The sequence below is a fragment of the Eschrichtius robustus genome, chromosome 9 (genome assembly GCF_028021215.1).
Source record: "Eschrichtius robustus isolate mEscRob2 chromosome 9, mEscRob2.pri, whole genome shotgun sequence".
Lineage (NCBI taxonomy): Eukaryota > Metazoa > Chordata > Mammalia > Artiodactyla > Eschrichtiidae > Eschrichtius > Eschrichtius robustus.
In genome coordinates this window covers 39,314,844-39,342,227 of record NC_090832.1, presented here as the reverse complement: position 1 = coordinate 39,342,227, position 27,384 = coordinate 39,314,844, and the positions used below count along the sequence as shown (strand labels likewise).

Below are 27,384 nucleotides of genomic sequence, written 5' to 3'. Positions count from 1 at the left end.
TCAACTCCAGACGAACAGTCCTGGCAACTGGATCCCGAGGGTGGCCCCGTCTCCCCGTGTCTAGCCCCACCGCTCCTTCTCTCTGGGATGCTCTCTTCCGCTCACTCTGTTGCCTCATCTACAGCGACCAGATTCTCATCGACACCCTAAGATTTATTCCAAATACTACCTCTTTTGGGAGTTCTTTCCTCATCATTCCAACTTCTGTTCAATCTGTCATCCTTTCTCTCCTTTAAACCTTAGAACATTTTGCGAACATTATCTTTCCTTGGTTTACATTACTTATTCTCTGTACCAGAATATAAATTCCTTCAAAGTAAGGACTCTGCTTCATTCGTATTCCCCTTACGTTTCCTAGGCTTGAGCAGTTTTCAGTAACTATTTGTTAGCATTAATCAATGCTTAGGGTTCTGTGTTGTCTTTGTATTGATTTTTAAAAAATATTTCTCCAAGTGTATATCTGTGTGTATGCTTGTGTGTGTGTGTGTGTGTGTGTGTGTGTGTGGTGTATGGTCATTTCGGAACATTTAAAAAATATAAAATATACAAAGAATAAAATAAAAGTCATCTAGTATTCTATTACACAGAGTTAACCAGGCCAATATTGGATGTATATTTCTAATTCTTTTATATTCTTTGTTAAAATAAAGATTTTTCCTGGTTTATTGCCTAATATTATATTTTGATTGTTTTCTGTTATTAAGAATTCTTTGAAAATGCCATTTCAATGGCTCTTTAGTATTATATATTATAAATATACTATTCATTTATTCATTCTTTTGTTAAATAAATTTAAATTGCTTCCAGTGTTTTCCTCATTACAAAATATGTACAAAACATTCAAGTACAGAAAATTTTGCTCCAATTAATGATAATTTCTTTATAATTTATTTCTAGAAATGGTCTTAGGAGAAATAAAGTACATGCTTTGAGGTTTCTTTCAGGAATGTTTCACCAATTTCTATTTCCTTAACAGAATATGACAGATCCTGTCTTGCCAAACCCTTGCAGCTCTGAGTTTCACCATTACAAACAATCTTGGCCAGTTTCACCTGCCTGATGTAGGCAGGAGTGTCCTGAAATATTCACTTAAGGACTTCTGCCTAATTATTTTTATAATTTGCTCTTCTGAATTCCTCTGGCTGAAGTTCTGCTGCTTCATTCCCCTTTGGCAATTTTGAATATGAGAACGTCAGCACTTCTGAATGTGTGTTACTAAAGTAGTTTAAAAGTCAAGTGGGAGACCTAATTCATTATTGATATACTGGCTGGGGGTAAAAGTAAGGCTGTCTTGCTGCAGCTAACACATAGACTGAAGCCACAAGACTCAAGGTACAGGTCACAGAAAATTACTATATATTCTATTTTGATGAGAAATGGCACAATTATCTGTTAACTTTGCTTTGTGTCCAGTTTTAATAAAAGAACCTAGTGTTTTTATAAGGTGGTAGTTTTGACTTTGGGTTCTCTCCTGCTGTTACAGTTGGTTGAAATTGGTACTTCATGGATTGTGAAGAGGTGTGAGAATGGCTTTGTGTCCTGTCCTCTTGGCTGTCTCACCTCCCGCGTGTACCAGGCACACACCAGCAGAGACTAACTTAAATAAGTCTTGTGTCTTCATGTCAAGGCTCTGTTGCTGTGATCTGTTTCAATCTGTTTTCAACCTTCTCTGACAGAAAAAATAGCTGGGGAGAATACCAACTTATTTTGCTCATGAAAGTGAGATCTTCTTGCTCATTCAGTTATGTGATGACTAAACATGCTACAAATTAATTTTCAGTGTTGGTTTTGCTTTAAGAAACTTTTTTATCTAGGTAGTGCTCTTTCGAGGAGGAATATTTTATATAATATCCCACTTTAGGTTGTCTGTATTTTACTGTACTCAAGACTCAGACATACCCTTCCATGTGCAAAGTTGATGTCACTGTGTCACCAGTGTAATTTGAGAGTTTTATCTTGGTATAGGGATTTATCCACTGTAATGTACCAACATTGTGTTCCAGGGTTCCTCACAGGATGGGAAGGGTTGTACTTGAACCAAAGTTAACCAACACCAGATGATCAACTATAGGCACAAGAACACAATAATAAAACAGTGATTTGTCTGGAATTAGAATATACCTGAGATTTTGAGAAAGATTAGACAGTTCCAGCCCACAAATTTCAGAGACCCTCATCATATAGTCATAATGTACTCTCGTAGGCTTTCTCCCCATAGTAATCCCTCTGGTCTATTTAATAATTCTGATTAAGTGGCTGGGAGGGAGGGACAGGAATACTTTTGCTGACAGAGACATTTACCTAATAGGTACGTGGATTTATCCCTGGAACCTAGAAGCCAAGAGTGTTATGGATTACCTCAATACATGTGTTCGAAACATAGCAGGAATAGGAAAAAATGGAATAACATTTGTGTTTTTTCCTGTGGAATTAGTGTATAACCATTATTTACAAGTGATAATTTACTGGTGAGAGAGGAAGTGAGGTTATTCTTTGTAGATTTAGGCAAGCCAACTATACTGTATTTAAGATTTTTATAACAAAATTAAAAATTGGGAAATGATGGTCTACATTAAAATTACAACAATAAGAACATTACAAAATTCTCATTTTCATGTGAGCAGATGATAATCATGTGCCGTCTTGGATGAGGAAAGGATCACTCCTTCCCTTTCTCTAGGCCTGTAGCTTTGTGAGCTGGAGCAGTCCTTGGCCACCACTGGGTTCTGAGTGACCCAGAGAAGTTTCCTCCTAGTCCTCTGGAGTGGAAGTTGGAAGACTCTCTCAGTCCAAGCAATCACCAAAGCAATGCAGTCAAATGCCTCTGCCTTCAAAATGTTGGTGTGAGACCTGCTCTCCCTAGAGCACATGTCCACTCACAGTTTAAAGGACATGATAATTTAATACCTTAGAATCCTATAGCAGTTTTCCTAGTTATTTGCATTGAGAAGATAGAGCCCTCCATTGAATCCCTCTGAGTTTTCTTTTATGTTCCCCAGGAAGGAGAATATCAGGCAACATCATTGCACTTGGGCATCATTTCAAATTAACTTAAAAAAAAAAACAAAAAAACAGAGAACACCCTCAGACAAAACTGAAAAAGAACAAAGCTAGCATATCTCTATAATGGGAACTGAATTTTATAAAAGGAGAGTGACAGGGCAAAAGAGACATTTATTAGGAGTCGTGGTGCCATAAAATCTTCTTTAGCCAAATATTGATGCATATAGGATGAAGGAAAAGTGGCTATTTTTTAAAATAGAAATGTCGTAAATGATATGTATTTGCCTTTGGGTAGAGCACATTCTGTTGGTCACCCTTAATGGAAATTCATGTTGACACACTTGTATTCATGATAGACACTTTAAACAATAGCTGACATTTTGCCAGAGGTCTTAAAACAAACAGATACTGTAAATTATGCAAATGCAAATCTAAGAACATCAATTTTCAAATTTAAAAATTTAACATAAAAAGTTATCTATATTTTAGTGTGTATTTGGATTTAAGATTTTAACCTTTGTAAGGGTAAAATCGTTTCAAAATGTATTCATATCTCAAAAATTTTTAATTCTAAAAAGAATGCCACTTATCAATGGGAAATTAATGTATCCTATTCATCACTCTTAAATGATCCATCATGGTTAATCCATGTTTCTTAAAACACTTATTAAAATTAAGACACTGTTTTCTGAGGAATCATAAAAATTTAAATCTGTAATTTACAGGCATTTTGTGTCAGAGATTGCTCATCAAATAAAAAGCTTTGCTAAGTGCTTATTTTGAAATACAATGTGATATATCTTTGAAGGCTGACTTGTTTCCTGAAACAGGAATTCACTAGTCATTTTACCAACCATTCGCTTATTTTTTTCTCTTTTCTCTGATAACAAACTCTAAATGTTAAACAAACTGGTTGTAGAAAATGTTAATCATTATTGTTTCCCTACACATCAGAGCAATTACTTCTTTTTGGTGAAATTTTGTTTCTACACAGTTTTTTTCATCTAAATTCCTTCATTTGATGCCTACCTGGATAGCATGAGGTTTTAATGGACAGTTCGAAGTTAAGAGGATGGAGGTGAAGCATCCTCCTGCATGTGTACAATTTCAATGTAAACTCTCTTATCTCCATACCAAGGTCAAGATTCTTTGTTTTCAATATGTCATTTACATTCATTTACATATGGCTTATTACAAGTTATGAGACAGGCACAGAAAAAGACATACCAATTAGCTGATAATTAAATACTTTCCTGTCTGTCTTCTTACAGTTTGGCAGAAGGCACTAGTTAGAATGTTTTGGTAAAAATTTTTGTTTCCCTTGTGAATGCAGTTGAATGACTTGCCTGGATCTGTCTGTCCACTACTGATGACACTAAATATATGGGATCGCAACTATAGTTCCATTCTTTTCAGTTCCAGACACTACGCAGGGTGCTAGAGTTGGGAATGGGAGCAGGGCTTTGGAACTAGAACAAAGATGATTTCATTCAGGAATCTTAACCTTCTGAAGATGGGTACAACATGTAGACAAATAGCTAATACAACATTCTAAAAGATGGATGTGAGGTATTAAAATACTATTTTACCATCTAGAAAGAACACCCTCAGTATACATATTTAGCAAAACATGTATGGTTAGCACATCAAAGCAGACCAATCGGTTTTTTTTGTTGTTTTTCAGATACAAGATGAAATTTTACTCATAATGAAGAAATGAATCACTATAAACTAGACATTTTAAGAAGCTGACACATACCACAAATATCATAAAATCTATACAAATAACATCATATTCTTAATAACTACTTAACACCATCTTTCATATCTTTTTTCTCTTCATCTTTTGATTGCATATTTTTTATGCTTTCTTTTCAAAGTTTTTATTTTTATTTTTTTAACATCTTTATTGGAGTATAATTGCTTTACAATGTTGTGTTAGTTGCTGCTGTATAACAAAGCGAATCAGCTATATGTATACGTATATCCCCATATCTCCTCCCTCTTGTGTCTCCCTCCCACCCTCCCTATCCCACCCCTTTAGGTGGACACCAAGCACCGAGCTGATCTCCCTGTGCTATGTGGCTGCTTCCCACTAGCTATCAAAGCAGACCAATCTTAAGAAGTTTGAACATATCTGAAGGAAGCTAATGTTGATCCTACCTAAGGAACCAGTAGTACCAACTGCTACAATAATCACCTACTTTCTATACCTACTCATACTTTTAGAGAAAGTGATATTGTATATGTTGCACACATATGAGCCATTATAAAAAAATCTATTATCATAATTTCAGACTGTTAGAGTTTCATGTCATCTATATAAAACATAACTGAAAAGAAATGGAGGCATACCCCAAGATGCTTAGAGTATTGCTTTTGTCTCTAGGTGGTAAGGTTATGAGTGACATTTTAAAAATTATATTTTATTTTGTGTTCAAAATTTCTACAAAAAGCGTGTTTTATATTTATACTAAAAGCATCATAAAAGAATAGTCCAATATTTTTGATCCTAGTATAACTTCAGAGGTAGAGTTGTGGAATTAAAGGTGTAATTTCTAGGTGCTGGTGCTACAATTTATCACTAAATGCATTTTGCCATAGCGCATATAGTAGTTGAAACTAAGTGCTACAAAAAGTGCAAGAAAAGAGGAAAAGAAAAACAAACATTAAAAAAGGCCGAATAGATTTAATTCTGAATGGGTGAGTTACAAATACAATTTTTGTCTATGTTCACATTGAGGACAATTCTTAAACCCTGCTGATAAGTTTAAGAAGAAGTTGAGGAACCCTAGACAGTCTGGTTTAGGAGTCCTAGACAGTCTTGTGAAACAAGACCACAGTTGTGATGTAATAATAGAAAAGTTCATTTTCCTCACATTTATGACCTCAAACTTTAATTACACCAGAAACTATATTGATTCATGTTCTCAAATCTGACAATTTACTCATAGTAGTATTAATACACAATTTTTATATTTCATCAAAATCAGTTAAAAATTTGAGTTACATGCTAATCGTTCAGATTCTCTAATTTTTTTTTCTTGAATAGCTAGATATTTAGGGCAAATGTATTTTTTTTGCTAGAAATATGTGAATAATTCTCTTATGTATATTTGATAGATATAAATATGTTTACCCCTCTATATGGTGCCAATGGTGCCAAAGTCTATTGTGTCCATAGTGCTTATATGCCAATGAGGAGAAGATCAAGGCTTTGCTTTGATTGAGCTCGTTTTGCAGTTGTTTGCCATGGCAGTCAACTCTTAAGGAAACCCACATATTACATGCTGGAAGTACTTCCAAATCCATCTCCTCCCAAAGAAGGATAATTATTTGAGTTTGTGGGCAGCAGAGGCTTGGAGAGATGCTGAATTCCGCTAGAGCTTTGGTGGGTCAAGTTTCCATTAACTGAAGAATTCAGGCCAGATAATCTGTATCTCAAGCACAAAGTATTCTGCTCAAGGAAAAACGAATGGAAGTAGGTGAATTGGCAAAAGCTTTTGGAAGGTAGAAATTCTATTAACTCTTTTCAGACCATTTTGGCTATATTCTCACTAATTGCAAAGCACTTATTTCCTTGTCTCCAGTGAAGAGCAGTGTGGCCAGAGCCAATGATCAACATACTGTATATTCTTAATATTTTGATTATTATCTTGTACTATGTAGTGTTATTTAGGGCCAAACAATTGCCCAATAAACTACGTTATAAAATTACCACCATGGTCATTTCCACATGTGTAAAGTGGGAGTTAATGTGGTAGCTCAGCACCAAGAAGGTGGGCTCAATGAGTGACACCAATGGTGAGCCATTAGCAGTCCTGTTAAATATCGTTCCCATGTTGCAGATAAAGAAATTGTAGCTCAGAGAATATAAATAGTTTACTTAAATAATAAATATCAGAACCTATTTCATTTAATAAATATTCATCTAGCTTACACACACCTACACATACACAGGTTTTCAAAATGCTGGGAGTATAAGGATGAATCAGACACAGTCTGGATCAGCATTCAGTGCCCAGAGCAGAAATCTCTCTGGATAGTTCAAGGAAAAATGGATTTAAATGCAGTGAGTGAGTGCTTAAGACCTCCTTGGAAGAGCAGGAGGAATGAAAATTAGGATTGTGACTGCTCTCTTGGTTTTGAGGTCACAACCCTGCAGATGTGATTCAGAGGTCAAGAAACTGATGTCTTCACCCTCTTACTGCTGATGTCCCAGCAGACTTTTACCTTCCAAATGTGGTAACTAGAAAGTGGAAGGTGGTATGCAGATACCACTGTAAACAATTGCTCTTCTAGAGCTTGCGTAGCAGCTGTCATTGCACAGGAAGGTGACTGCTGCCTCCCTTTAGTCCTTTAAATCTTATTCAAGTGCATCTCATTGACAGATCTCACCTAGTCAGAACCCTAGCTAACATAGATTACTGTTTTAGCCTTCCATCCCCTGCTCTGTTAGGTGGGGCATGAAGTAGGTGGAAATGGATGCCAGGCCCAGCACCAACAGACCATATGGAACACACAACCTCTGCACTCAAAGAGCTCACAATTTAGTAGTGGAGGCAGACAAATAAAGAGACAATTTTAGTATCTCACGGCAAGTGCAGTGATGGACTTAAGCACTGTGATGGTAGAGGTGGGCTTTTATGTGAGAGCGGTGGGATGAGAAGTCAGGAAAAGGATCAAAAGAGCTTCCTGGAAATGATATTGCCTGAGCTAATTCTTAAGGGATTAGTAAGAGCACATGATACAAAAAGGGAGGGATGCGTATGAGAAGGAACAGAATCAACAAGTGATAAAACAGCATGTGAACATGAACAGACATGAAGGGGATGGGGGGAAGTGACATGGTACTAAGGAGTGGAATGGAGGTAGTGGGTTTTGGATTTTACTATGATCACATTGGCATCATATGGAAGGTGAATATGAAAATATGAAGCTACACAGAGGTGGGGGCATAAATACTGCAAGACTTGAGGTGTGATCAGAAATAAAGGGGATCAGACTTCTGGTTTCCAGTTCCTAATATAAACAGCTTGGATGTCACCACTCTGTCCTCACAAGGAAAAAACTGAACAGACTGAAAAATCAACAATTATTCTTAGATCTATAAAAGTGGTGTGAGGACACAGGGCAATCCCCTACCCCCCAAGATTAGAGAAACAGGTGAATACAAGGAGTCTTGGCTTATTGGGGCAGAAAGTCATGATCAGAAACCCACGTGGGCGCCAATCTGGGGAAGGACAACCTGAATTGTTAATGACGAATTGCTGGAGGCTCATTGTATAAAATGCAGAGAGTTAAAAGCTCCAGGGAGAGGGGCAGGTATAGGGGGGCCCTCCACACTTTTGTGAGATTTACCTCCAGGATCTTGACCAAGTTCTCCCAGTAAATATTTGAGAAAAATCCCCTTGTGTTTGCATCAGGAGGAGGGGAAAAGGAACCATTTTTACATATGCCATAGCACTCTGCTCTGCTCACCAAGGCTTGCTCTCAGGAGAAACCAGGTAACCAGAGCCTAACCTGCTGGGGTATTATTAGAGCTTAACTGACCTGCGGGGGAGGGAAACTCCCAACTTTAGTCTTCCACATGGGAAAAGGCAAATACCCAACTCCAGGTACTTTAGCCATCCTGTTCCACCCAAGCGGGGAGAAAAAAAATCAAGAAACACTTGTGAGTTAACAGTCCAGAGGCACATGATCATTAAAAGCCTAAGAGCTAATCCACTGGACTATAGAATGCTTTACCTTCCCCCACGTCTTACCATTTTATTACTGAAGGCCTTTTACAATAGTTCCTTTTACCTGGTACATCATGCCTGGCTATCAAGAAAAAATTATAAGTCATAACTGAAAAAAGGTAGAAAACAAAATTTGAAGAGACAGGGTAAACATCTGAATGAGACATGGCAGGGATATTGGAATTATTAGACTGGGAATTTTAAACTATGATTAATATGCTAAGGGCTTTAATGAATAACTAGACAGCATGCTAAAACAGAATGACAATGTAAGCAGAGAGGAGAAAATCCTAAAAAAGAACCAAAAAGAAATGCTAGTGATCAAAAACTGTGACAGAAATGAAGAATGCTTTTGATAGGCTTTTTAATAGACTGGACACAGCTAAGGAAAGAATCTCTGAGCTTGAGGGTATATCAATAGAAACCTCAAAAACTGAAATGCAAAGAGAACAAAGGGGAAAAAAAAAACAGAACAGAATATCCAAGGACTGCAGGGCAACTACAAAAGGTGTACCATGTGTATAATGGTAATACCACAAGGAGAAGAAAAAGAGAAAGGAAATGAGTGATATTACAGTGAGGAAAGGAAGGAATCAAGTATTATGTCCTTGTTTTGGACTTTGATACTTTTTTACACAGAGATGGTGTTAAGTCAGAATTTTAACCTAGGTCTACTTGATTGCAAAGTCAGTACTTTTCTTTCTCTTTCACACTGTCTTAACTGTGATTTGGTACTGACCAAGTCATTCTGTATTTAAAGATGTGTCCAAGGAATCCATGGCATCATGTGTAAGTTATGTGTTTACACATGTATATTCTTTGTTCACAGTAGAAGAAGCATGACCTTCAAGTGGTTCTCAAAGTTTAAAAATCACTGAGCTAAGACTTCTGGCTTAAAAACCTGATAGTTGGTGTTCATTCAGTTTTGTTCTAGAGATCAACTGCTCACTCAGGAGTATATTTTAAAAGTGTACTAAGTAGTTCTGCTTTAGGTAGTGCTGTTGGTTAAAAATTCTTAAAGATCTCCCTGCCATGAAGCACCAAGATGTTGAATAAATCACAATGAAAATATGTCTAGATGCTCTACTGAACTCTGGTGAACATAAAACAAGTCCCAACAGAGACAAGCACATGGAGTCTACTGGAAAGAAACAGAATAAGGGAAGCTTGAGTGGTTCTGGAGGCAAGTGTTGACTGTAGGAACCTAGAGTTTTGGAGAGTAATGATTGCTGGGGGTGCGCGGTGGGCAGGAGCAGACGTGAGGACTGCACACACTGAGGGCAAGTTGGGGACTGGATGTGAGAACCTGCATTCCTCCAGGTGCTGCATCCTCAGGGAAAGGTTGTGCTGGGAAAATCCCTGCTGGCCAGGAAACGTTTAAGGAACCTCTCTGCCTCTCCCATATCCAGGGATAGAACCTGGTGGGAGCTAATATAGATCTTGTTGGGAGAAAAACATCCTCAAACTAGCTCTTTCAGGATTCCCAAGGATTAATATTAGCCAAATATGATCCACCATAAACAAGATATCATGAACAAGATCAGCAGAGATAACAAATTCAGACCCTCAAGAACCCAGAAACAAAATACCTCTGTGTAAAATGGTTATGTTATCAAACAATGTTATTAACGATGCAATTAAAATGAGCAAAGACCAAGCAACTAACAAATTAAAGTGTCATGAGAATCTATTTTACACCCACTAGACTGGCAGAAGTTAGAAAGATGGATAATACCAAGTGTAGTATGTGCAGCAGCCAGAACTTTCCTGCATTACTGGGGGAAAGAGGAGTATAAATTGGTGCAGTTTGCTCCTAACAATTTTGTAAAGTTGAACTGTATACACTCTATGACTCAACGTTAACACTTTTAGATAAATACCCTGCACGTACACCTGAACATGCACAAGAGACACGTCTGAGAATGAAGTCTGCAGAGCAGCTGTGTTGGTGATAGCAAAACAAACTGAAAATTTGGAAAACAACGTGCAGGGACAGAAGAAAATAAACTGTGGTGTTCCATACAATGGTATGCTATACAACAGTGACGGTGAACTATAGCTATGCACAACATGTTTAAATTTCAAATACAACGAACCGCAAAAACACTGTTATGTGACCACATTCACTATGACATTTTTATAAAGTTTAAGTACTTAAAAAACTTAACAGTATGTTTTAAGGGATATATATATATATATATATATATATATATATATAGCAAAAATATAAAATATAAAAATAAAATATGCAAAATAAAAATAATAAATATATTTATAACATTTATAAAATAAAATATAAAATATTGAGATAAGCAAGAGAAATGCTTATATATGAAATACAATATGAAATTTTAAAATGTGGGGAAAGTGAAAGAATATATAAATACAGTGATCTTCAAGGTTACCAACTATATTCTATTTCTTAAGCTGAGTGGAGGGCACATATTAGTATTCTCTTTATTGTATATACATTATTTATCTTCTTTTTATGTATAAAAATGTCCTAATTTTAGAAGACACTATGAATCATATATGTATACACATATCCCCTCTTTTTTGGATTTCCTTCCCATTTAGGTCACCACAGAGCATTGAGTAGAGTTCCCTGTGCTATACAGTAGGTTCTCATTAGTTATCTATTTTATACATAGTATCAATAGTGTATATATGTCAATCTCAATGTACCAATTCATCCCCCCCCATTTCCCCCTTGGTATCCATATGTTTGTTCTCTATGCCTGTGTACAGTAGAAACTAACACAACATTGTAAAGCAGCTATACTCCAATAAAAAATTTTTTTAAAGTAACCTGCTATGTGGAAGTCAGATGTATTTTTTCATATGAAAATAAAAGGATATTTAGCTGAAAAAATAAAAATAAAAAAAATTAAAAGACACTATGCCTGCATTTCTACCTGATTCATTTCTGTTTTGTAATACTCTTTTGACGAATGAAAGCTACAATTTATAAAAGCAGTAAGACACTGACATAAAACAAGACACAGCTTACGAATGTATTTATTATTTGAAATACTGTGGTTTTTTTCATAGTGTGTTATTCTCGAAGATAGAAATTTCGTTGCAGAAAAAATGTTTGTTGACCTAAAAATCAATATATAAAATGACTAATTAATTTCTAACACTCATAAGTGTCCCCTAAAAACAAAATAATTTAATGATGTTACACCATGTATGGTTTTTTTTTTTTACCATGTATGTTTTTAAATCTTTTGAATCTTGTTCAAGAGAAAATTAAAATTAAGAAAATAGATCTACAATTATTTCAGTTTCTTTTCTTTTGTTCCTGTTTATGTTCTCAGTAGAATCTAGATGTAGGCCAATTATTATGATGCCACTCGAGAGACACTTCTAGTGGTAGAGTTCTTTAAAGGAGACTTTTGTAGTCAGTTCAGTGTGGAATTTTGAACCAGTAGCAAAATCTAGGTCCATTTACATAGAATCCGTAGCACTGTCAAATGTTGTAATTTATTTGGCTTAAGGATTCTCTTCAGATTTTGGGGTGGACTTGAGATGCACCTATTTAGTCACAGAAAGGAGGAAAATACCTCTACGTCACTTCAGATGCAGACCTTACATGGTTGAGTTCTTGCTGAAGGAGAGGCTGGCTTTGTGATAGCCCCGTTTTCCTCCTGTTGGGTGAGCTCAGAGGGTTTGACTTTCATTTAACTTGGCAAAATGCATGTGCAAATTTCTCACACGACAATTCCAGGTTTTTATTTTGCTTAAGCATGTTTCCTGTTTTTGGTAGTTGGAATAAGGAAAGGAGAGTGTTTATAGTAAAGTTGGTAATAAAATAAAGAGAATAAAGTAAGTTTTGATATCTGACCATCCTCACATTATAGATAACTACATTGAAAGTTAATAAAACATTTTAATTTAAGTACATTTTAATATACACTTATCTAACATAGATTCATTATTTGACAAATTTCTAAAGTCTTTTACTTGTATTTCTTGGTCTATAATGACTGTTAGCAGTTTGCAGGCTTAAAACGTGGCACGCCTAAAAATGCTGAAATTCCTATCAACAACCTATTCTTGAGAAAGATGTGCTTTATTACATATTGCTTCAGTTTCTGTATGAAAGTTACAATGTTTAATTACAGTAAGGTTCTTCCTTCTTTCTTCTCCTTAGCTATGCAGATAATCATTTAAGTGTGCAGAATAACAAATTTGTATACCATACGGCCTTCCCTAAACCTTCTCAGTGTTTTAAAGCGTGTTTTGATTTTTTTTCCCCCGCCATGTTACTCTAGGATAGTTTCCCAGCACGATTTGGAGGAATTCATTTTGTCAACCAACCATGGTATATCCATGCCCTGTATACCGTGATCCGGCCTTTCCTGAAGGAGAAGACTCGGAAAAGGGTATTTGTTTGCTTCTTTGTTTTTTTATTTCCTTTCTGCTCCCCCATTCAATAAATTATGATGCCTACTGTATGTATAACATGTGCTGTGGTAAAATGTGTTTCTGTATTGAATATAACTGTAAAAGATAACATAAAAGATATTTTACAAAATGTAAAAACTTGTGATTAATTCTGAACAGTGTATCTGTGAAAGAAATACTTAAAAACTAGCTCTCTTTCTTTTCCACAAATGGGGAGAACATTTTAGCACATTCATTATACATTAAAGCCTCGGTTTAAAAGTAAAAAATATTATACCATGTTACTATATTGTTATTGGTACACTTAGTTTCAAGTAATATAAAGCCAAAAGTTATAATTTTTTATGTTATAAATAGGTGTTAGTTATTTCACAATATGTATTACATTGAATATAGTGAATTTTGTGATCTCTAATATAATTTTGTAGTGATTGTCATGATCAATCACACATTTCAGAAAGAATACTAATGTGTAGAAATTTTAATATCTCTTTAAATTACAAGTTACTTGAATTCCAAGATTCAGTTTTATCCAACAATGAGGATATTCAAAGTATGTTCCAAAATAATCACTTTTCTGAGAATAAGAATATTTATATAAATTATTTAATGCAGTGCATGGCACATTGTAAATACCAAACACATTTATCACTATTGATAATATTTTAAAATGCATTTTAATGTACATTATTTCATTTTATCCTCCAAACATCTCTGAAAAGTAAGCTTAGTAAGCATCATCTCCTATTTAAAAGCTGAGGAAAGTAAGTCTTAGGATGGATAAATAACTTGCTTATTCATTTACACAGCTGTAAAGTTGTAGAGTTAACATTTGAATCCAAATAGCTCTGCATTTAGAGATATTTTTACCACTGTGCTGTGACCAATTTTCAAATGATTAGTTCCACAGTAAAATATAGTTACTTCTAAATCCATATGGAAGATAATTTTCCATGTTTCTCCTGAATGAGAAGGCACTTCAGGTATCTCAGTGCCATAAAAGCCTTACTGTGAGTGTGAGAGTGAAATCATTGTTCGTATGTGTTGGTGTCAAACATTTGTGAACAGAGAGTTTTCTGTTTATGAATTTGTTGAATATGTTTTAGTAACTTAGGAGGAAGAATTCTGTAAACAATTATAATTTATATTAGGAATTATTTCTACCACCAAGATTCATATTAATTTACATTTCATAATTTGGAAAACTGTATTGATGTGCCTCAGAAAAAACGCTTTCAGCATTGTTTTATGAAGGGATGATCAGGTGATCCAAAATATCTGCTGGGGGCTTTTAGTACAAATTGTACTAGTGAATGCTTTTGTAGTGTTCACGCTATGCCGCGTGCTGTTCTAAGTACTCTTGGTATGTTAATTCATTTAGTCCTTCCAACAAGGCTTTAGGGTAAGCATTGTTATTTTCCTCCTTTTATAGATGAGAAAATGAGGCATGGAAGGTGAAACCATTTGCTCTAAATCACAGCTAGGAGGTAGTAGAGCTGAAAATGTGGATGTATTGGGAAGACTGTTCCAGGTAGAGGGACTAGCAAAGGCAATGGTCCTTAGGTAGAAACAGGCCTGGAATATTTGACAAACAGCAAGGAGGCCAGGAAAGCTGGAGATGAATGAGCTACTGGGGAGGATAGTAGGGGACTGGACGGGCAGGAACGTAGTGTGCCCGCTCATAGAGGGTCTTGTACACTGTTGTAATGATCTGGGCTTTCAGTCAGAGTGAAATGAGGAGCACTTGAAAGACTTTGAGTGCAGGGGTGACTTGTTGTGACATGATTTTGACATGATTTTGCTCTGTTGAAAAGACTGAAGAGTATCAAGTCTACAAAAAAAGGAAAGCTCTAGGTTTGGGGGTTATTTGATGGAATTTGATGATTTTGACAATGCCTACAAGAATGCCTTGCTAGCACTATTCCAGATGGAACTGAGGTATTTGAATTTTACCATTTTAATTAAAACTATATGACTTGGAAATTTTTGTATGACAAAATAATTATAGATTGAAACACCTTTAATTTTTAAGTATATAATCAATGCACAGTGCAACGCTATTATATTTCCTTACTGGAATCCCAAGTGATTCAGCACTACAGTATTACTCAAACAACTTATAATACAGATGCTGTAAATCTATGTTCTGAAAAACTGGTAAAAGGAAACCTAGGAAAGAGTCGTGAATCATCTTTCACAGTAGACATTTAGTTCTTCATTTTCTTAAATTAAATCAGACTTTGAGTTTCCAACATGCTGGGCTGATGGGAATGTCAACCTTAGGTGTCACAGGGGTCTCTTCTTCTCAAAATTTCACCAGTGTCTGGAATCTTTCATGGAGAGCCTAACTTCCCATCCATCATGGCCACTTTTGACATGCTCACTGTTCAAGCCAGTATTAGTTCCTTGAATTAAGGTCTCCTGCTCCCAAGCATCTTTACTGAAGCCAGAACCCAGTGGCTAGGTTTCAATCCACTACCCTAGTGCACTCTTCAGCTGGTCCACGGATGTGGTCCTGCCACACCCCAAGAGCTGACAGGAAACAGGTTTTCCTGCTAGATGTCACAAATTTCCACTTCTTCCTCAATCGTGGGCTTGCTATTCTATTCCTTGCTAATTCTTAAAAATATTCTACCCTCTTTCTACCATAATTATGGTCAGCTACCATAATCTCTTCAATGGCACGGTTTAGGAAAATAAAATTTTAAATTTTTCTAAATTTAAAAGTTCAGCCTAAGTATAATTGTAAGGTAATCTGAGGCAAAGGAGACGCAAAGAACCAGACGTCTTGCATGAAATGGAGGAAGAAAAAATATATACGGGGGAGAATATAGTAAAACTTCAATAAATGATGAGACAGATGTGTGCATGGCATATTGCAGCAGGGTGTGAGTAGTAGGAGATGTGTTAACAGAAAGAGTTCATAGAGGATCTTATAGGACTTACTCTAAGAGAAAGAGGAAGCCAATGGGGGATTGTGAGCAGACTAATGTGACCTGACTGATGTTTTAACATGGTCATTCTGGCTGCTGTGTTGAGAATAGAGTGTTGGTGGCAAGAGTGGAAGTCGGGAGAGCAAGAGTGGAAGTCGGGAGAGCAGTTAGGAAGCTAGTGCAGTAACACAGTGTGAAGGATGACGGGAGTTGAGTTAGGGTTGTAAGGGTGGAGTTGTTCAGATGTTTGAATTCAAGATAGATTTTGGAGGTAGTACCAAAAGAATTTACTGACAACTTAGATTATGAGAGAAGTAAAAGATGAGTCAAATGTTTTGGCCTGAGAAACTAGAAGCATATTTGTACGATTAACTGACATTGAAAATAGGGAGGAGTTGATTTGGGGGAGAGAATTATAAGTTCAATCTTGGATATGTTAAGTTCCATTTACCATTTAAGTGGAGGTGTCACATAGAGAGTAGAAATACCAATATGGAGTTCAAAAGAGAGGTCTGGATTCAAAATATAAATTTTCAGTGTATGGACAATACTTAAAGCCACTAGACTGAATGACATCACCAAGGAGTGAGTATAGTTAGAGAAGAGAATAAATCCAAGGACTGAAGCCTGGAGCTCTCTGATGTTAAGATGCTGAGGAGGTGAGGAATAACCAGCAAAAGAGTCTGAAAAAAGCATCTATCAAATAGAAGGAAACCAAGAGATCCTGGGAGAAAGCGTTTCAATGAGGAGAGCCATCTACTATATCCAGTGCTGCTGAGAGTTTAAGAAAAATAAGGACAGAGAATTATTGGACACTGAATTTAGCAGTGAGAAGGATCTCGACAAGAGCTATTTTCATGCAATGGTGGGAGGCAAAGCCTATTTGGATTCGATTCAGGAAAAATGGGACAAAAGTACTTGGACAATGAATATAGATGACTCCTTTGATGAGTTTTGCAATGAAAGGAAGGAGAAAAATAGGATAATAACTAGAGGTAAGATCAAGAGAGGTTTCATGCATCTGTATGGGGGGGGAAGGGAAGAGTAGAGTTGGCATGTTTGTTCTTTGATGGGAAAGATACAGAAGAGGAGGAAATTTGATGACGTGAGAGAGACGAGAGAATTGTTTGGGAAATATAACTGAGTGGAAGAGAGAATGAATTCTAGTGCACAGGTGGAGGGGTTGGCCTTTGTAGAGTTTATTCTTCCATTGTGCTGGGAGCAAAGGCAAAGCATATGGACACAGATGCTAGTGGGTGGGTCTCATCTGGTTGCCCTATTTTTTCAGAGAAAGAGGAAACAAGGCCGAAGCTGAAAGTGATGTTGAGGGAGGAGGGAACAGAGTGTTAGTGAAAAGAGAAGTAGTGTGAATTACATTTACTTTTCTAAGGATTTATTACCATAACTCTTGCATGACTTGAAAGAGAAAGTTTCTGACATGAAGTAGTACATCTGATGAAATAAAGGTTGTATACCTAATAAAGTAGGGATTTCAGGTGCTAGAACTTAATTTTCCCAGGAAAATTATAGGAGAGAGAGAGAGAGAGAGAGTGTGTGTGTGTGTTTTCCTGTTGTGCTCTGTAAGTAGGAAGGGGAATGTGTAAAATTTGCAATTAACCTGATTTAACTTGGGGCAGACAGTATCTTCCACCTTGTAAGCCCCACTTTATGTATTCCACCAGCGACTTGCTGTGATCATTTTGGCCAATGACCCGCTCTCAGGTGCTTTTATACTCTTCCACAATTTGTTGAAATTACTTGTTGACTGGTGACTCCCATTCCTCTCATTTTATTTGATATAGACTAGTCTTTGTTTTCCAGTATATTTACTTCAGTGGATTCTAAAAGTATGGAAAGCAAGATGAACGTCTTAGCTTGTTCATCTTGAACCTGAAGCATGAGATTTCTAAGCCACTTATAAATTATAATCTTTAAATAAATATATAAGTTTATATGAGGTGACAATAGTACTTTATCAGAGAAGACTGATCTGAAGTCGTGAGACTGAAGTGAAAGAAGAGGAAAGAGGTAGCAATTTATGGAGAAACAGATCTTGAGTATGTAGCTCAAATAACTCTCCAGTTTAACAGAAAGCTCTATGTAGACAGTGATAAGAATAATTAACAGATACACACAGCTTTACAGTTTCAACTCATTATTCCATTTCTGATTTGAATGATAACCATGGAAATCTGTAGCAGAGAAGATGCTGGCAACATTATAGAACATTGGTCCTTTGGGATGTGAAACTTATGCCAACCTTTCATTGTGATGATGCTAATATACTTTTATTTACATCACATACTTTGTATTATAAAGCAGTAATTTAGTGGTTACAGTATTCTTATTTTTACTGAAGATAAAGAGAAAGCCATACTGGTGACAGCTTTTGGGTTTAACAACCTGAATGGGCTCAGCAGTTGTTGAGTCCTTATGAGAAGGGTCTTTTGACAGCATTCATTATGCACATCACCAGCTTTGTACAGCTAACACCAGGATAATGTGCAGATCAACATGCACATTAGATTCTGCTCATGTTCCCAGCTATGAAGCAGGAAACTAAATTTCTTGTTCCAGTTCTTTAAACCAATAACCATCTGACCTTCTAGAAGCTACCTAAAATCCCTGAGCCTCAGGATTTTTATATGAATTATTAGGATTACAGAACCAGCCTTCCTGTTTCACAGAGTAGATGAGGGGCTTAAATATTTTAACAGACATGGAAAACTCTTGCTTTGGCTTTCCTATCCTCAGTCCTCCATCCCCCCCGCCCCCCGCCCAGTTCCCAAAATCTGGGTGATATTTATTCTCCTCTGTGTGTTTTCTCCCACCCTCTTCTTGCGTTTGTAGATATTTTTGCACGGTAACAACCTGAACAGTCTACACCAACTGATTCATCCTGAGATTTTGCCCTCTGAGTTTGGGGGAATGCTCCCCCCTTATGATATGGGAACCTGGGCAAGAACACTGCTAGACCACGAGTATGATGACGACAGTGAATACGGTGTGGACTCCTACAGCTTGCCTGTGAAGGAGGTAGAGAAGGAACTCTCCCCCAAGTCCATGAAGAGGTATGCTGGAGGTCGCTGGGAAGTGGATTGGGCCAGGGTGGGGACACCTGATACAACTCCAGATTTTATATTTCTCTGAAGTAGATATTTGGTGACATTTTAAAGCCTTTCATGCTCCTGTGATTGGATGTCTAAGGAGTTTCAAGTCAAAGATAAATTCATTCAAGGCCACCTCAACTCAGTGTTGCTCCAAATTCACAGTCTAGCTGACCCCTTAGAAGTCAGCCAATCCAGTGGCTTTTCAAACTGTTCTTTAAGGTTCTGGTTGAGTGCCTCAGGGCAAGCAGGTAGGGGGTGGGGACCATGCCCATCTCCACTGTGGTGAGACTGACTGTCTAAACAATTTTTTGGACTTCCGTGTAAGATTTCATTTGAAGGAGGGGATCCACACAGCGCGCGCACGCACACACACACGCTTCAAACACTAACATTCACAGCTTACGTTCTTTTTTCAGCATCTCTGCCAAGTTTCTGTTTAAAAGTTTCTGTCTAGCCATTCCTGGGGCAAGACACTGTACTTCCCTACAGCTTTAATCTTTACAGAATTCATTGTTGAGTCAGAATCTGATTTCCTGCTTTGACTCTCATAGTGTTATTAGGTCTGTTTTCTTTCAGTCAGTGGGTATCTATTCAACACATGCTCTGTAATAAAAACTTTCCTAGGCGTTTTGTATCCAATATGGGTAAAACATATGTCCAGCCATAATCTACTGGTGATCGAGGGCAGCGGGGTTGCCAGACACACACAAATGCATAACTGCCTCTGAGTTTGCATTCTGTAGCACACCAGAAGACATCTAATTCTTATGCTACCCCAGGCCACACCAGCCCCGGCTTCATTTGGATAACAAATATTATTTCTCGGTTCATTTCGTATCCAGGAAATATAGGAACCACAGCTCCTACAAGTCTCTCTTCACCTAATTCAGGGAGGACACAAGGGCATCTCCCATGTCACTGCAAACACTATCTTGCATCCTTCTCTGAGGAAAGCCTTAGGGTCATTTGGTCACCACTGACTCATGCAGTGGCATCTTTGAGACTGGCCTCTTTTATTTGCTGCTGCAGCTGCTGCTGTTCTTGGAGGGCGGGGTGTGATGCCTTTCTCGCCCCAGGCTGCTCCACAGCTCCTTGGAGAGAACGGAAAGGCCAGGAACAGCTTCAGGTTTAATTTCCCCACTAATTGACAAGCTTATCTTTAAATCAAGTTTGGGCTTTTCAACTCCCTCCTCTTAAAACAAGGCTTCCTAATTTGAGTTACATGCTCTTCTCACCAAAGGGGTTCATTGATGGACTCTCAAAGTGGTCTGTAAAGTGATAAAAGTTGTATTCAAAACTGTGTGTGTATATGTTTGAATGTATGTATGTATATATAGATATATAAATGTATATATAGTGCATTTTTTTTCTGGAGAGAAGGCATATTTCATCAAATTCTCAAAGTTGTCTAAGGGAAAAATGGTTAAAAAGCCATTGCCTAAGAATAGATTCCTGCTGATCAAAATTAAAATTCTAACAGAGATCATTGTTACAATCTACCATTTTTAATAAACTTCTCATGAGTTAGGCCCTTACTAGGTACCTTTTTTGGTAACATTCACTTATTTAATTCTCACAGCAACCTTGTTAAACAGATATTTGTGTCCCCAAAGTCACATAGTCTATATGTAATGGAACAAGGTTCCAATGCATGAGGTACAGAGTCTTTCATGTTGTTGATATAAATCTTGTCTACTCTTCTGTGACAGCATGACACAGAGCGCCCTCACTCTAGAACTGAGCTACAGGAGGATTTGGAGACAGCTCTCATAGGTGTCCCTTAGTCTTTTCCTTTGCCAGCTAGCAATGCTCATTTCCTTTAGCCCCTCCTTCTGTGACTTGTTAACTAGTGTGGTCCCCTCCTCTGAGCACACCTCTCTCCACATCCTCTACAGCCTCAGCTGCATCCCCGTCACCTACACTTCTGCCAAAACTTCCTACCTGCTCTCTTTGCCTCCACCTTTACCCTGCTCCCCTACCTTCCATTTATTATATTATCCATGTGGCAATCAAAATAATATTTTAAAAATATAAATCAGATCATTTCACTTCTCTGCTTTGAATTTTTAAGTGACTGCTGATTATACAATGAATACAATCAACTCCATATGGAGACTTACAATATACTGCATGATCTGATCCTGCCTACCTCTCTCCTCTAAGTTTATTTACCTTTTCTCTCCTCCCCTACCTTTCAGACACAACAGCCTTCTTTATTCTCCTTCAGCCTCCCCAGCTTGTTCCTATCCAAGGGTCTTTATTCTTGTCACCTCTGGCTGGAATATTCTTGTCCTCTGTCTTCCAATGGCTGGCCCCAATCAAAGGTCATCTCCTCAAGAGGGTCTTTTGGTCTTTCTCAGTCACCAGGTCTTAATCAACTCTACTTCCTCCTCATTCTAGCCACTTCCTATCAATCACCTTCTTTATTTTCTTCATAGTTCATTATTTGTCAGTGAAATGATTGATTTTATTTAGTTATTTATCCCCCTGTCCTGCAATGTAAGCTTCAGGGAGACTTTAGTGGCTTTGTCTATCCTGTTCTCCTCTGAATCCTCAGTGCCTGGAGTGGAGCCTGGCACACAAAACATGCTCACTAGGCACCAGTTAGATGAATGAAGGAGTCCTCTGCTGTCTGTCAGTGGCCCCTTTTAGGTGCAGTGTTTAGAATTGTAGAGGTGACATCTGACTCTATCATTACTTGCATAGAGGTTCCAGAATTCTGGCTTTGCAGTGTAGACCTCATTGGCTTCCTTTAGTTGCTGTTGTTGTCACTGTTGCTGCCGTTCAGGCAGCCAAGGCACATTGCTGACTCATACTGAACCCCTTAAAACTGGTCTCTTTACTTATAGATCCTTATCCTCATAATTCTTTATTTCTGTGTTTAGCTTTTTCCTCCAAGCACATTACTTTAATTGACATCATCTTGTTAGATTTGGTTCAGGCGATCCACCTTTTGAAGTCTTTTTGGATCCTGATTTTCTTCTCCAATTAATTAGGCCATTTTGTCCCCTGAAGACTTGGCTTATAGCACGATGGCCTCCCCAACCCTGAGTTTCTTGCTTCTGACATGGGCTGATTGGAATTTCAGACATCCTTTGTTTGGTGTAGGTTTTGTATCATATGAAGCTTATATGGTTCTATTTGAAAACTCCTGAGGAATGAGATCAAGAAAGTTGTTTCACTTTATTTTTATCTTCTCTCTGGCAGGGGATGGCAGTTCCCCATCAAGGATGGGAGAAAATTGTTTCTAGGTTCCACCCTTCCTCCATCTCCTTTTCCAGTTTTATATCATTCTTAGATTGAGAGGGGAAAAATCATTCCTTCACCAAAGAGTTGTAGATAACTGTTACTTTGGGTGAATTTAGCTACTTGTATAGCTAGAAGATTATGTTCCTCTGTATAAATTTGTGGAGAGATAGTATAATCATGTGAAAGAATACAAACTCCACTAGAGAGTGGGTTCCTTAAACTCGGGGAATGTGTTTTACCTTACGCCTCTAGGACCCAGGATAGTGCCTGGCACACAACAGGTGCAGTGAGCATCAACACTAATGTTGTTATGGTAACATGCACTTCCATTTTATTAAATAATATCCAACACCTATTGTTACTACATGCCAAACCCTATCTAATGCTTTGTATACATCAACTCCTTTGCTTTTCTAAACAACTAATAAGGTAATACTATACCCATCTTATTGATGAGGAGACCCAGATATAGAGAAGGTAAGTAACTTCTACATTTCACATAGCTACAAAGCTACAATGCTCATGTTGGAACACAGGTAATAGTATTCTCTAAGTCATTTCCTTAACCACTACCGTATGCTATCTGCCGGAATTAATGCTGGGGGTTATGCATGCATTATTGCACTTGATCCTCAATATGTCTGTATGATGTAGGTATTATTTTCCCCATTTTACAGGTAAGGGAACAAAATCTTAGGAAGTTTAAATAGCCTTCCCTTGGTCACAGAACTAGTAAATAGCAGAAGGTGGAATTGGAATCCATTTCTGTCTAAAATCTAGTCTCTTAAACACTAAGGTATAGCACAATATTGTAGATACATAATAGATGAATAAATGATACCTGGATAATTAAAGTTAAGCTGTAGGTTTTCAAGGGGAAAAAAGGTTATGCACTGAAAGACAGTAGAGACTGGAGACTGCTAAGATGTACTATGAGTTAATGTTAAGTAACTTCCTCTAGTGCAGTTGAAACAGACCAATTTATTAACAGTTATGGTCCTGCACAAATCACCCTGTTGTTTCGTATAAGAGAGCAAAAAAGAAAATCTAGACTAAAACAGCAGTACTCTTGGGGCAATTAAATATCAAAAAAATCTTAATCAGAAATTGTTTCTGCCTGGCTTGCTTTATTGAGGAATTGTTCTGCATAATGAGCCAGCAGCGTTCATCATCCAACAATTCTGACATCTGTAGTGCATGATAAAAGCAAACTAGGACATATATACACTACCAAACATAAAATAGATAGCTAGTGGGAAGCAGCCGCATAGATGTTTAAAAAATAAGCAAACTAGGAACTTAATCCCAGGTGGCTAGTGCACTGTAATTTAAAATATTTTATTAAAATTGCCATATCCTCTAATAAATTTTTTTATTTAAAAAAATTTTTTAACATCTTTATTGGAGTATAATTGCTTTACAATGGTGTGTTAGTTTCTGCTTTATAACAAAGTGAATCAGCTATACATATATATATGTCCCCATATCTCTTCCCTCTTGTGTCTCCCTCCCTCCCACCCTCCCTATCCCACCCCTCTAGGTGGTCACAAAGCACCGAGCTGATCTCCCTGTGCTATGTGACTGCTTCCCACTGGCTATCTATTTTACATTTGGTAGTAAAAGTAGTCAAGGAACGAACGTAAGGGTTTAAAAGATGTGTGTACATGTGTATGTGTATTTGTATGATGTGTGTTTTAATAGAACATTATGGCAAATGCTTATATTGTAGACTCTGTGCTGTCTGAAGAGCTTTGGTGTGTACTTAATGACTATTATTAGGATATGCCTCAACATTTATATATTTAACTTTGTGAGAATTTTAAAATAAATGTTTTTGTTAAGAATTTCTTTCTTCACAGGATAAATTGCTTTATCTTCATCACTCTTCGCTTTCAATGCTTGATACCCATCCTCTTTCAGTATGGAAACTATTTATTGGATAAAAGTTAAGACATTGAAATCCTACTGTGTAATAGACTCTGTGACATGCATTGTGTTCACAGCAAGGAGAGAAACTGATAAAGTCCCTGCTCATGGAATTTATAGTCTAGTGGGTACTCGTTGTCAAGTAACGCTCTAGTGCAGGACATTAAATGAACCCCTGTATATTTTAGCATGGATTCATCTTGGGAAACCAATTATTTCAGTTGAGTCTAAGAAAAACAGTGTTACAGGTCTAATTATTAAGTGCTTTGTGCAATTGTCAATTGTGTTAAAATGTATTTTATTCATGTACTTTTTTCTAAGATAAATTATCATTGCTCCTTCTCCTTCTCTCTCTCTCTCTCTGTCTCTCTCTCTCTGTCTCTTTCTCTCTCCTGCACACACACATACACACACACACACACACACACACCACTTTCAACTGCAGTCAGTCTCCATTCTGACATATGCATCTAATACCTATTATTGAGGTAAAATAGTGAAAATGACTTAGGAAATAAACCTCCTTATTTTAAAGCTCTCACCTTCCTTTTCATTCTCTCTTTAGAAATGAATTTAAATTTATTTAAATGAAGGAGTCAATTTATCAGTTAATTCTGTAATTATTTTTGCTTTGATAATTAGTTCCATTGCTGTTCTTTTTCATTAGCATGTGTGGTTGTATTTTAGCTTATAGTCTTTCTTTTTGAAAATTAATGAGGTCTGCTAAGTGGCATATTGCCACAGCAATAGCCAAATGGTTGGAATGCAGCAGCAGGGGAAAAATTCATTATGGAGGAGAATTTAAAAGGGCAGCTGCTTCTTTAATGCCATAGCCATTAAGATGGCAGCTTCCTGCCACCACAGTAGCACTTTTCATTGACTTTCCTCCTTCCCAGTTTTATGTTGTTTCCTAGTGAGGAATTGAGATATAATTCCCACCTGCTATCAAAGGCATGTGTAAGGGGTTTTCACATTATTTGCTTTCCTAATCATAAAGTGCTGCTGACTAAACAAGAGGGGTTTCTGCTTTTCTTAAAGTTCTCAAGAGTAAGATTGATTTTATTCAGATGTCCTAATGGAAAATTTAACAAAACTCATATTGAAATATTGATTTTTTCCTAATGTTCTCATTAAATATAAAAAAAGATGGTTAAAAATGCACATTCCTGTTGAAGTCGTTTCATAGAGCCCTTTCAGACAGGAATCAAGGTTCCTTTTATTTCTACTTCTTTTCTTATAACAATAAGTTCACTGTAATAATTCCCCCATTTGGTGATCTCTTGGAATACATCAGTCCTGTACTAGAAATTCTCAGTCTCAAAGAAAAGTCTCTTGCTTGATTGTAAAGAAGAGAGCTTAAGCCTATTATTGTGTATTTAGAATCCTCTGCTGTGCATTATTCTATTCAGAGGCCAGAGGGGATTGTTTCCTTTGATGCAAAACATCACCATAAATGTATCTCTCTAAATGTGCAGCATTCTCAGTTCATAAATCTCTTGATGTTGAAGAAGTTAATCCGCATCCATGAGAGAAGTAATAAAGGAGAAAAGACAGAGAAGAGAACGTGATTGTTTGGCAGTAACGCACTGACATTGGCTTTATCATTTCCAGATCCCAATCAGTTGTGGATCCTACAGTGCTAAAACGCATGGATAAAAACGAGGAAGAAAACATGCAACCTTTGCTCTCTCTGGACTGATAACTTCTCTACCCTCCCCATGGATTAGAAATGGAAGGTACTTGTTTTCAGCACCAGGGCCAGCGCTGTGGAGGAATTACCAGCTGGAAATTTATTTATTCATGTTAATGTAGCATAATATATAAGACATCAGGCTTTCCCATTTGCCTGAACCATGGGTGCCCTGGTCTGGATTTTTTTTTAAAAGTGAATAATTTATTCTGTAAGTGCCAAGTTCTTTGTAAATACAATGTACTCTTCACGTCAAGTTTGTAAATTTTGGTAGTAACTTAAATTGGAAGATTGGCTTATGAGCCTATGCCAGTGATATGAACTATAACAAGAACAGAAAAGACACATAAACAATCAAAGCTAATTAAATGTAGCCCTGTTTCCTATGAAGCCATATTTCAGCTATCATAGTGATTGTTTCGTTGTTTTTCTCTGAAACTCTGTCGTACTCAAATGTACATTTAATGGGCACAGGGAACTAGATGATTCTAGGAAATTATTATGATAAATGTATTAACGGTCTAGTGATTTTCAGTTCACAGAAAACGTACCCTGGTGGCTATCACTGGCCTTGCATTTGGAAGACAAGAAATGGCAAATGACCTGGTAAATTCAACACTTGAACTCTTCTATGTTGTTTAATTCCTGGAGTCTTGTGAAAAAATATGTTCCCCAAATTAAGATGTGGAATTCTGAAAGAGAGTGGATTATTTTTAAACTGCTGTCTTCACAATGTGTCCTTTATTCCAGACCCCATTTTATCCCTGTCTGATGTACTTTAAGAAACTTTTCCCCCCAAAACTCTTTGACCAAGAGAAGGAGAACTCATACATGAATAGTGTTTGACAGTTAATTTTGAACATAAAAGTTGCCAAGTACCAATAAGGGGCTAATTTCTAATTCTTGTGCACTGGTTGAAAAAATATATATATTCACACACACGTATATATTTTTACTGAGCTCTAATAAATCCTTGATGTGACAGGCTTACAGAATAAATCACACATATTCAATGGTCTTAGAGATGTTATAGATTATTGTATGCAATGCTAACTCTGGAAAACCACTTCCACTAAAGTTAATGAAAATGAGGTATAGTAAAACAGACTTTCAGTGAACTTATTTAAGGGAATTCAATTTAATTTGTAATGCAATCTTGACTCTGCCATTTTAGTGAAATACATTTTTTCTTCAAAAAACACAACAGGTATCAACAAAGGCAGTAGGCAGTATCAGGTGATGGAGAGTAATATTGTTTTCCCCAAATTCAAGTTAATTTTCCTAATGATCCAGTAAGTACACATTTTCTTCTCAGAAAAGAT

General features: G+C 37.0%; 1 protein-coding gene across 1 annotated transcript in view; it reads left to right on the top strand.

Annotated features, from left to right (window-relative positions):
- The window catches only part of CLVS2 (clavesin 2), a 63,336-nt gene extending 37,265 nt beyond the window's left edge, over nucleotides 1-26,071 (top strand). The window contains exons 3-5 of the mRNA XM_068551490.1: nucleotides 13,022-13,132; nucleotides 18,938-19,158; nucleotides 25,984-26,071. Of these exons, the coding sequence (XP_068407591.1) occupies nucleotides 13,022-13,132; nucleotides 18,938-19,158; nucleotides 25,984-26,071 (420 nt within the window). The remainder of the gene's footprint in view (nucleotides 1-13,021; nucleotides 13,133-18,937; nucleotides 19,159-25,983) is intronic.
- Nucleotides 26,072-27,384: the final 1,313 nt, after the last annotated feature.